Source organism: Sinocyclocheilus rhinocerous, unplaced genomic scaffold (assembly GCF_001515625.1).
Source record: "Sinocyclocheilus rhinocerous isolate Xijiao unplaced genomic scaffold, SAMN03320098_v1.1 scaffold1342, whole genome shotgun sequence".
In the NCBI taxonomy this organism is placed as follows: Eukaryota; Metazoa; Chordata; class Actinopteri; order Cypriniformes; family Cyprinidae; genus Sinocyclocheilus; species Sinocyclocheilus rhinocerous.
The window spans coordinates 127,810-139,290 of record NW_015640094.1 but is presented as its reverse complement, the minus strand read 5'-3'; the positions used below and the strand labels follow the sequence as shown (position 1 = coordinate 139,290).

Sequence of the window (11,481 nt, the reverse complement as noted above, 5' to 3'; positions counted from 1 at the left end):
AACTGCACCTGCAGACCAAAGTGCTGTACAATAAAAAAATAAAAAAAACACTTCATTAAAACACACGACTTAAAACAACACAGATCCTACTAACAACAAAGATTAGCCCACCCTCTCAAAGGTTAAAGACAAGAAGTAGTTTTTAACTTCAACTTTAAAAGCATTTAAAGATGAGACCTCTCTAAGTTCCTGAGGGAGACTATTCCAGAGTTTTGGCCACGCAACAGCAAAGGCCTGATCCCCTTTTAACTTTAAATGAGTACGAGGGACAGTAAGCAATAACTTATTATTGGATCTTAGAGACCTAGGTGCTTGACGAACAGCAACGAGCTCAGTCACGTAAGCAGGGGCCAACCCATGCACTGCTTTAAAAACATACGGAAGAGTTTTATATTTGATCCTGTAGTTCACTGGTAGCCACTTGGGAGAAGCTAAAATAGGAGAGATATGATGACTTTTCTTAGCACCCACTAGCAGCCTAGCTGCTGCATTCTGAAATAATTGCAAGCGTGAGATAGTGGTCTGACAGGACTCCACATACAATACATTGCAATAATCCAAACGAGACAAAACAAAGGCATTAATAACCTTCTCTAAGTCTTTTCTTGACAGAATAGGCTTTAGTCGAGCAATAGACCTAATCTGGAAAAAACAAGTCTTTACTACAGCATTAATCTGCTTGTCAAATTTCAGCTCTGGGTCAAACACCACACCTAAGTTCCTTATTTGGTCACGGCAATAATTAGACCATGAGCCCAAATATGTGGACATATCTAAACATCCTCTGGCAGGGCCAAAAAACATAATCTCAGTTTTACTCTGGTTCAGCTGAAGCAGATTTTGAGTCATCCAGCTCTTAACCTCCTCTAGGCATGCAAATAGCAAATTAGAACCGTTGTTCTCTCCCACTCTCATAGGTAAATAGATCTGAGTATCATCCGCATACAAATGGTACGACATGCCGTATTTTTAAAAAATTGAACCCAGGGGCAACATATACAATGAAAATAAAATAGGGCCAGTAACAGAACCCTGGGGGACCCCACAAGTAACAGGCACTGCCATTGAAACAAAGTTACCATACTTTACGGAGGATGATCTATGTGACAGATAAGACTTAATCCACTCTAAAACGGTCCCACGAATTCCAATTAAATGGGATAACCGCTTTATAAGAATCACGTGGTCTATTGTGTCAAAAGCTGCACTTAAGACCAATAAAATCAGAGCTGCCGCGTTACCTGCATCTCTGATTATACGGAGGTCATTAACAACTCTTAAAAGTGCAGATTCAGTGCTGTGACCTGCCCTAAAACCGGACTGAAATTTGTCTAAGATCTCATACCTACTTAAAAATGACATTAACTGGGAATAAACCACCTTCTCTAAAATCTTTGATAGGCATGGTAATTTTGAGATGGGCCGATAATTCTTCAGTTCCAAAGGGTCTAAATTAGGCTTTTTAAGAAGTGGCTGAATAACCGCCTGCTTAAGGCCTGTTGGAACAACTCCATTATGAAGACTACTGTTAACAATAGAAGTAATACTCGGCCCAACATCAACCATCTCCTTAAGAAGACGTAAAGGAACCACATCGCAACCACCAGATGTAGGCTTCAAACGCATAATGATGTCCATAACTTTATTTTAGATTGTAGTACATATAACAAAAAATATGGATATTTTACCCTTTTAATGCATTAAATCGAGGTTCCTCATGCAGGTCCAGGAGAGCAACTTTCCTGCTCTAATAAAACACACCTGCATCAGCTAATCAAGGTCTTTAGGTTTACTTGAAAATTACAGCCAGGTGTGCTGGAGCAAGACTGCAGGACCAGCAAAGAGAAATGAAAAAAAATAATAATAATTGTATTATAATCATGGAATTTTCAAATTTAAAAGAGCCGTTTTCAATTTCAAAACTTTACATTTAAAAAATTAGAAAACATGGAATTTTAACATTTAAAACAACGGTTTAAAATAATAATAAATGTTAATAAACTATATTTAGATATATTAAATGCCGATGAAAAGTTAATACATCGTCATGCTTTTGTTCAAATCATAGATCATGTAAGACTGAAAGTGAGAAATGCTTGACATATTATCGTATTGCTATAATAGTACATTTATATTTATACTGACAGTTCAGTTTTCCTATTACACAAAAACACAGCACTTATCAAAGGTGTTCCACAGTTACTAACAGCTCCTCACTGCACTCTATACAAACAGCTGACAGATCATATTTAAATATAGAATTCTTTATTCAGCCCTTGATTCCCAACAAGACAAACATTGTGACAGGAGTCATTTTGTCATTTCTAGAATGTTGAGTTAAAGTGAAGACAGTGAAAGTATCTTTTAACATTCATACCACAGAGACTCTGTTCTTATAGACAGATACAGCTACACAGGGTTAGTCGAGATCGGAAACAAAGCTTGTGTTAATAACAGGCCACATTACAAGAAACAACTGACAATCTTGTGTGCAAGCTATGTCAAGCTTAAAGGAATAGTTCATTCAAAAATGATAAATTGCTGAAAATGTCATCACCCTCAGGCCATCCAAGACGTACATGAGTTTGTTTCTTCATGTGAACAGGTTTGAAAAAAAGGTAGCATTACATCACTTGCTCAGCAATGGATGCTCTGCAGTGAATGGGTGCCGTCAGAATGAGAGTCTAAACAGCTGATAAAAGCATCACAATAATCCACACCACTCCAGTCCATCAGTTAACATCATGTGAAGAAACAAATACAAGATGTTTTAACTTCAAACCGCTGCTTCCAGCTAAAATACAAGTCCTCTATTCATATTGCTTTGTTGAGTTGTCCAAATCGTGAGAGAAAAATGCACAGATCAAGCAACATTTACAAGCAAGAACAGTTCAAAACAAATATGTGGGTGGATTTTGATGCGAGAGGACAAAAGGAGATGGACTTTATCACTGGAGGAAGCGTTATTATGGATTACGGACTAGTATTTTGGACAGAAGTGACCGTTTAAAGTTAAAACGTCTTAATGATGGATTTGTTTTTTTACAAACATGCAGCTTTTCACTTCACAAGACATTAACTGGTGGACTGGAGTGGTGTGGATTATTGTGATGCTGTTATCAGCTGTTTGGACTCTCATTCTGACGGCACCCATTCACTCCAGAGGATCCACTGGTGAACATGTGATGAAATGCTGAATTTCTCCAAATCTGTTCACATGAAGAAACAACCTGAGGGTGAGTACATTTTCAGCAAATTTTCATTTTTGGGTGAACCATTCCTTTAAAAAAATGACCATAGAAATGTTTGGAGTGATTTAAGGTTTAGCTTTTATGAAATGTTCTGAAATTACAAAAAAGTCCAAGTAATGCTAATGAAACCCTTGAATAAGACAGCATGTTATATATCCTCATTGCCCATTTGCGAACGAACATACAGTATTCAATGATAACTTATTATATACCAGCTAATATGTTGGCAAAGCATGTTTAACAACCAGTATCTAGTTAACAAAGCCTAGCGAAATCCTCCTCAATATCTGAATCCAAAGACTCAATTCATTCATTCCTCTAAAAATATAAACTCCCATTTTTATATTCATACTTGTTTAGATTTTTTTAGCATTCTGAAGATTTCATTCTTGCGTATTATTGAATACATAGATATCAGAAACAGTCAGAAAGCATCCAGTGTTGTAATGGGATGCAGCGTGTTTGGATGCTCTTGAAGCTGCTGTGTAAATCCAACACCCTCATTTCATCCAAATCAGTTCAAAGCAATTAGCACCACTGCAGAAAACATCAGCTCGCCATCATCGCAGAGATTTGCACTGTAAATGCCAGGAAGCAACACATCTGCCAGTCCTGTGAATTTGATTGTAATGTCAACAATGTTTGAGAGCATTTGGTTTATTAAAAGCCTTAAAGGAGAGGAAGCCGAGCCGGTCCTGACTGACTGCTGGCCTCAGTGGCAGCCGCAGTGGAAGTCTGCGCTGGGGTCGAAGAGCAGCGAGTCTCGGTTGTGGTTGTGCGGTAAGCAGTCGAGGTGATACCAGGCGTCGCAGTCGTCACACTGGATCCACTGCACAGTGTCCTGCTGCGGGAGACGACAGTGAGCAGCTGCGCAGGGCTCCACGCCCTGAGCCACCGCCACCTCTTCATCTTCAGAGGATGATGATGACGAGGAGGAGGAAGAGGTGGAGCTAGAAGAGGATGATGAAGAGGGAGACAGCAGGGAAGGCTGTGGCAGAGGGTGTTTTCTAGGCCTTCCACGTCGACGCCTGCAGAGAAAAATCAGTAAAATCATGCAGTAATAAATGCAATTAAATCAAAATATACTACTGATTAGAAATTTGAATGACTTTATATTTATAAATTATATTTTCATACTTTTTAAAATGATAATATAATTGTTTTTAGATTTTTGTTCTTTAAGAAAAAATATTTTTTATTAATTTCCATATATTATTCAGGCTTGGAAGTAAAAGCAATTTTATTTTTATAAATCTAATTAATGCATAAAACATACTTCTGAATAGTAATTTCAATGACTTCATTTTTATAAGATTTTTTTTTTTTTAGAATATCTTTATTTTAGAATAATGATTTTATTAATTTTCATAAATTGTCCAGGCTTAGAAATCACAAATTCCCTGATATTAATTACAAAATATATTCTTATTATAAGTTTTACTGACTTTACATTTTATATAAATATTTTTTTCTAATACATTTAATGTTTATTGTAGAATTCCCTAAAAATCCCGATATTTTATATTAATACAATTAATTATAAAAATATACTCAATATTAGAAATATGAATGACTTTAAATGTTATATACATATAATATAGAATAAAATATTATCCCCCTACAAATAATCTTTATTGTAGAACAAAGATTTTATTAATCTCAAAATATATTCACTATTATGAATATGAATGACTTTAATGTTATATTTTTATTTCTTGTTTTTAAATACATTTTCATTTTTCTATAAAATAAAGGTTTTATTCATTTCAACATCTTTTTCAGGACTTGAAATGACAAATTCCCTGATATTTCATTTTAATAAATGGAATAATGAATTTGAAAAAATATACTATCACAAATATATTATTTAGTTTTATAATATTTATAATATAATAAAGATTTTAGAATAAAGATTTAGTATTAATAATTTCTATACATTTTCCAGGCCTGGAAATCACAAATTCCATAATATTTCATATTAATAAATAAAATTAATTAGATACTCACTATTAGAAATATTAATGCCCAATATATTTCTTTAGTTTATTTTAGAATAGACATGTGGGCCTCAGAATCACAAAATCCTGTTTTTTCTCCAGGTTCTTCATGCCTGTGAGAATCCTATATGTAAGTATCAAGTATCACTCACCCAGTTGAGGCCTGAAAGCGAGAAGTCACTCCCCTGGTCTTCTCGGTCTTGCTCATCCTCGCTGACGGGGAGGTCAGGTTGTAATTCTCACTTCCCATCCCGAGGGTGGTGAATACGGGGGAGCTGATTGCCCTCGGCCTCCTGCCAGGACCAGACAAGCAGGGCTTCTGCTGGCGGAGGGGCGTCACACTGATGCCGTTGCCTTTGGTGTGACTCGATATGTTCACGATATGATTGAACTGCCGGCTGGGTGGCACATTGAAAATGCTGCTGCTGGTGTGTTTGCTAACGTCAATCTGTGACCGGCAGTTCTGCTCCAGTTTGGGTAGAGGGGGCTGAAACACCTCCGACTCTGATTTGTAAAGCCGGCGTCTTTTCTTGGCTTGTCCCCTGCGTCCATCCTCCAGGTCTCTGCGGTCCGTGGGATCGTCCGAACTGTCGTCCTCCAGCAGAACCGTGTGGGCGGACTTGCGTCGGCTCTTTGAGGACAGCGGGACAGACTTGGATGAAATCTCGCCAGCGGCCTGGAAAGGAGGCGGGGTCGTGGGCGGAGCTAGAGCAGTGAACGCTGGCGTGTTTAAGGTGCTTGTGTTTTCGCTCTTCTTGAAGGTCCAGCAGCTGCCGTTCATCTTGCTCAGGCTGCCGATGGAGTTGAGGATGACCGTGGCTCTGTTGATGGACAGCTTTGAGATGTCCAGAGCTGGGTCCGGTTTACGGTCCGAGCACGTTCTGATCCGGTTCTTTATGTCGGATGAGAAGGAACCCGCTTTGGGCACAGTGATGGCGTCAAAGTCCAGCGGACGAACCCGTACTTTCTGGAAGAGGAAGTAGAACTCTGGACTAGCCCGTCCTGATTGGCCGCCGATGGTGAGCGTGTCGCCATCAAAGATTTCCTTTAAGACCCCTTGTTGGAGGCGCATGTCATTTACCCACGTGCCTGAGGAAAAAAAGATAAACTTTTAGAAGAGATTTTATATTCTACATTGGGGCTCATAATAAAGAATGCAACCGTGTCGGACATGTTCACATAAAAATACTATTTAGGCTATAGAGTTAAAGCAAAATATACTTTAAAAAATAATAAATTCAGCAAGATTATATTAAATATTGCATTTGAATTTCATATATATATACAAACCTTTTTTTTACCTAGTGAACCAAACTGAGAGACCATTTTGAAGGCTCAGGAAACCTTTGCAGGTGTTTTGAGTTGATTAGCTGATTGGCATGTCACCATATTCTAATTTGTTGAGATAGTGAATTGGTGGGTTTTTGTTAAATGTGAGCCAAAATCATCACAATTAAAAGAACCAAAGACATAAACTACTTCAGTCTGTGTGCATTGAATGTATTTAATACACGAGTTTCACAATTTAAGTTGAATTACTGAAATAAATGAATATATATATATATATATATAATGGTTTAATATATATATAAAAAACATTAACATCAATATAATAAATGAATATATAATATATATATGTGCAACACACACCATAACTGCTGCGATCCTTCACTTGCACTTTCCAGCTCTCTTCTCCAGAGGCATCAGTCTCTCTTTCCACATGGAGCTCTGCATGGACACGGGACACGATCATGGACTCCAGAGTGACGTCACACTGCTCCGTGGCCCGTCCCAAACGAAACACACACTGGGCCAGTGCAGGCCGGAAAGTGTACAGGTCACGGACGGAGTCTGACGACGCATTTCCCTGAGCGTTACTATTGTTTGTGTCAGACAATCCAATCCTCAACAACTGAAAACACGGCTGGACTCCAGATGACATTTTGACATCCCACAAATAACTGTGCAGGAAAAACCGCAACACAGCCGGCAAACAGCAGCTCTCACATAACACTGAGATAAACGTCCTCCACTTAAGATCCTCCTCTCAGAAAGACTTTCAAATATGACTCTTATAGAAGCTTATTACGCCCAGTAAATAAAATATGGCATGCTAAAAAATTATTAAAATATTTAGAGGACAAACTAAAAGGCTGAAGCACAGGTGGATGAAATATTAAGTGGATATGTAGTGGCCAGATGCTCAATTGCTGGTCTTCATTCTGTAAAACAGAACAATACAGGGCTTTAGTGGCATTACCAATATTAATGTTTTTATTGCAATTTATTTGATTAATTATAAATTATTATATAAGTGCATGCTACAGTATAATATATAACTATATTAAACATTTCTATATTTAAATATTATGCATTACTCTTTAATACAAAATATAATAAAAGACAGACATGTAAGAAATATTTTAATATATTAAGTACGTTATATATATATATATACACATACATACACACACACACACATACACAAAGAGTTGGTGTACATACACACAAACGTGTTACATGGCTTTGCTCCAACAACACATACATTTCTATACATTGACATTTAATAGCATGCCCAAATACCAAAGTTAGACAGTTGTGCATCGTCTATCTATGCACTACCAACGCCTCTATGATTCTCTCTGATTTACTCTATGCATTGTAACCTAGACTTCCTTCCGAAACTATACATGATATACAAATGCTAGCTTAGAAACAGTGGCAGCTTCAAAAAGTGCAAAGCATTTAGAAGAAGCAGTCATTTGTTTGTCCTCGATATTTCGCTCGCCGCTAAAGGAAATGTTAGGCTTGTGTAGGCAGAGCAGTGGTCGCTGGCGCATAAAAACATTCACACAAAGCGAGCCGAAAACAGCTGCTTTACAACCGCAACCATTTCATTTCGTCGAACATTTCGATGATAAAGCACTTACAAAAGCATGACATACCCAAAATATGAAGGTATATGTTTTGTAAAACGCTACGCAAGTCTTTTATTTGTGCTCCGTGGTACATCTCATCGCCTCCTCTCTCCAGGAAGCGCTTTGAAATTTGGCGCGCCAGGACCAGGACGAGTTTCCTTGCGCGAAAATCAACGCCACTTCCGTCCGTGTTGTCAAGGAGACCGTCAATGGAGAATGACAATGCAAACAGTATGTAACCATATTCTCTTTTTTTACATAATCATTGCGTTTATTTCATAACCGAAACACGGTGTAATTATTAAATGTAATTTATATAAAATAAAAAATGTATATATGATTACATATTATTCACATGGCATTAAATTATTCATAATTTATTGACTCCCCAAATTTTTTTTCCTCTTTTAAAAATGCTACTGTGTGTCATACCATTCAGCTTTGATTATATTCCCAAAAACAGACATATTTCAAGAATATATTTTCTTTCCCTTTGATTTTTTTTTTTTATATCAGTATGGTAAGTTAAAAACATTCCATAAAAAGTGATCTACAAAGTATTCAGAATACATTACCTAAAATGAGTAACCTATAGATTGTTCAATTATGTTAATAACTTCAGTTTTCATCATGTAATCAGTAATCAGTAATGGACTACAATTTGTAATCACTTGTATGTTGTTGTCTATGTTGATGTCTTGTTATATCTGTAAAGTTTTTATGTCTTTAGCATTCAATAAATTAGGCTAGTATACATTAATATTATCAAAATGATTCATATGGTTCAAAGAATTTCTGAATAGTAGTAAATATGCATCGAGAAAACAAAAAGACAAGAACGGCAACCATGGGACTTTTAAAGTCAAAGTTTTATTTTCATCTTTCATTCAAGAGAGCAAATCAAAGTTGAACTAAAGTTGTGCTTGAAGTCAAACTATGAAGCCACATGTAGTACTAAATTAACAAAGCAGCTAAAAACAAGATCCTCTGCACCATACTTTGTACGTGACTGTGAAGTATTGTTAATATTCATGGTTTTATCTGGCAAATACAGCTGTGAGAGATGCTAGTCTGAACGAGGAAAAACACCGTAATGTTACAAAGCTTGTTCACAATCACAGCTTTTCAAAGATGAATGAAGCACGTCGACAAAGCTGTCTCCTGAGAACTCTTGCATGTAAGCTGACAACAGATCAGTTGAACAATGAACAATGAAGAAAGCACACACTCCTGAGCTCGAGTAATTATGTGATGCCAGCATCTGTGTAAACCGCTGATCAAACCTGAGCAGGATGGACTTGTATTGCTACGGTTCCTGTACCACCGAAAAACATCTTTTTAGTCACTTTTCAGTGTGATAAGTGCATTGTCTTATGCAGAATTATGATTTATCCAGCTCAGACTACTCAGGGTAAAGTTCACTTCACCAAACGCAAATGCAAATTTCAACACATTTAAGAGCAATAAACATTATAAATCTGAATCACACTGAACTTTGAGGGGTGAACGCATTTGTTCAAGTATAATCAAGCTAAAACTGTACATGCAACAGAAAAATGATATCCATTTCTTTCGAAAGACCAGTTTTGATTTTGTTGTGCTCAGTTACGCCTGAGGATTGGAAATGTGCGCACTACTCAAAAACTGTTTTCTGTTCACGATTGTCAAATCATAAATTTGACATCCTTTTTTCTTTTTGCCAAAATAAACCAGATCCGAAAACATTTCCATATTAGCTGCTAAAATAACACTGACATTAAGAATACTTCTCATCAGAGACAAAGTAACGCAATGCAATCTCATTGTTAACAGGCAGCCTCTAGTTCAGCATGCTTTTGTAGCCTAATGCTTTTAGTTGCGTATATAGTAGATCTACGACATCAGCGCATATATAAAGAGAGTATAATTAATAAATAGCAATAATATAGTGTCAGTGAAATATTTCTCGAGTTTTGCTTTATCAAAATCATTCTCAAGTGCAAAGATTCAGTTAAAGCATGACAGTGCGAAAGCAGGGTTTCTGCAGGTTTCATGAAGGTAAATTTAAGACTATAAATGTGAGACCAAGTAAAGAATATGTAAGGAATAAACTGAAGGGAATTCATCAGTATGTTCTCTGAAGTCCAGCATGCTTTCAATGAGTTGTTTTAGCATCACTTCAAAGTTTGAAAATACAACAGATTATTACTTTTTTGGAAATAACTTGCTTTCAAACTGTAAAAAAGTGCTGTCCTTTTTTTTTTCAGTGCAAATGTGTAAAGAGTCATATATCAAGATATGTTTACTTGAGATGCAGATGGCATAAGTCTTGTTTTCTGAGATAATGATCAAAATGAAATGAGTTTGTGATTAAAACAAAACAAACATCTGACAATGTTGTCAGAAAAATTCACTTAATTCAAAGGAAAAACAAGTTTCCATATCCCACTGACATATTTGTTCTTGTTTAAAGCATAAACTCACTTCATTTTGTTCAATCCCTTAAAAAACAAGGCTTCATATTTTTTTTTTTCAATCTCAAATAAATGTACCATGACTTAATTTTTTTTTTGATATTTGAGCTGGAATACAAGACAAAAATACTGAGGAAGATATTATTTCTTTTGCAGTGTATGCAATCTTTAATGCCACGACTTTATGAATTTAAGATTTCACCACAGATTTAAGGCTTTTTAATTTGTGGAAAAGAAAATTCAAACCCCTTTTTATGACCTGCAGAAACCCTGTAAAGGTTTCTTGTTTATTATGTCATTCATTTCTTTAGAAGCTGTGTCTTATTTGAAGAAAAATGCATGAGAATCCAGCAATCATTGGATAGTATTGATCATTAACATGCAATTAATCTATGTACAGAAGTGTGTGTGTATGTCTGTTGCACCAGCCTCATTCATGAAACATGAGCAAATTTGAGCAAATCAATCATAAGACCGTTCATACATAAAATGTTGCAGTGAATTGAGTATGAACTTTGAATATAAGAATGCTCTCAGAAAAAAAAGCTACCACTGGGGCAGTACCTTTTCAAAAGGTACACCTTTGCACCCCTAAAGGTGCATATTGGTACCTTAAAGGTGCTGTATGTAGGATTGACACCGAATGGTTGAACTAGGTATTAAAGTCCAAGTTCAAAATATTGGAGAGGGTTTTTTTCACCCGGCCCCTGCTCCTCAGACTTGATGCACACGCAGGTTGCCAGATTGACGACACCAACAGGAACAAGCGCACTTGACGATGAATGAAATGAAATACGCTGTGTTTTCCGCCAACTGGCAACCCGGAGTCCCGAAATACAATTGGGTAAACTGGCAGTGGGCG

General features: G+C 36.6%; 1 protein-coding gene across 1 annotated transcript; it reads right to left on the bottom strand.

Moving 5' to 3' along the window:
• Positions 1–3,270: 3,270 nt before the first annotated feature.
• LOC107752517 (transcription factor 19-like) lies at positions 3,271–8,322 on the bottom strand. Its single transcript, XM_016568514.1, has 4 exons — positions 8,194–8,322; positions 6,899–7,470; positions 5,401–6,337; positions 3,271–4,279 (listed from the first exon to the last, which is right to left on the bottom strand). The coding sequence occupies exons 2-4, from the start codon at positions 7,188–7,190 to the stop codon at positions 3,964–3,966; spliced, it is 1,545 nt and encodes a 514-aa protein (XP_016424000.1). The 5' UTR covers positions 7,191–7,470; positions 8,194–8,322; the 3' UTR covers positions 3,271–3,963.
• Positions 8,323–11,481: the final 3,159 nt, after the last annotated feature.

What these genes read in the sequence shown, in the direction of transcription:
- LOC107752517 (XM_016568514.1), bottom strand. Translation starts at nt 7,190, where the DNA reads ATGTCATCTGGAGTCCAGCCGTGTTTTCAGTTGTTGAGGATTGGATTG. An exon ending in GAAGGATCGCAGCAGTTATG is followed by an intron (nt 6,338 to 6,898) that starts GTGTGTGTTGCA and finishes TTTTTTCCTCAG; the next exon opens with GCACGTGGGTAAATGACATG. An exon ending in CGCTTTCAGGCCTCAACTGG is followed by an intron (nt 4,280 to 5,400) that starts GTGAGTGATACT and finishes TTTTCTCTGCAG; the next exon opens with GCGTCGACGTGGAAGGCCTA.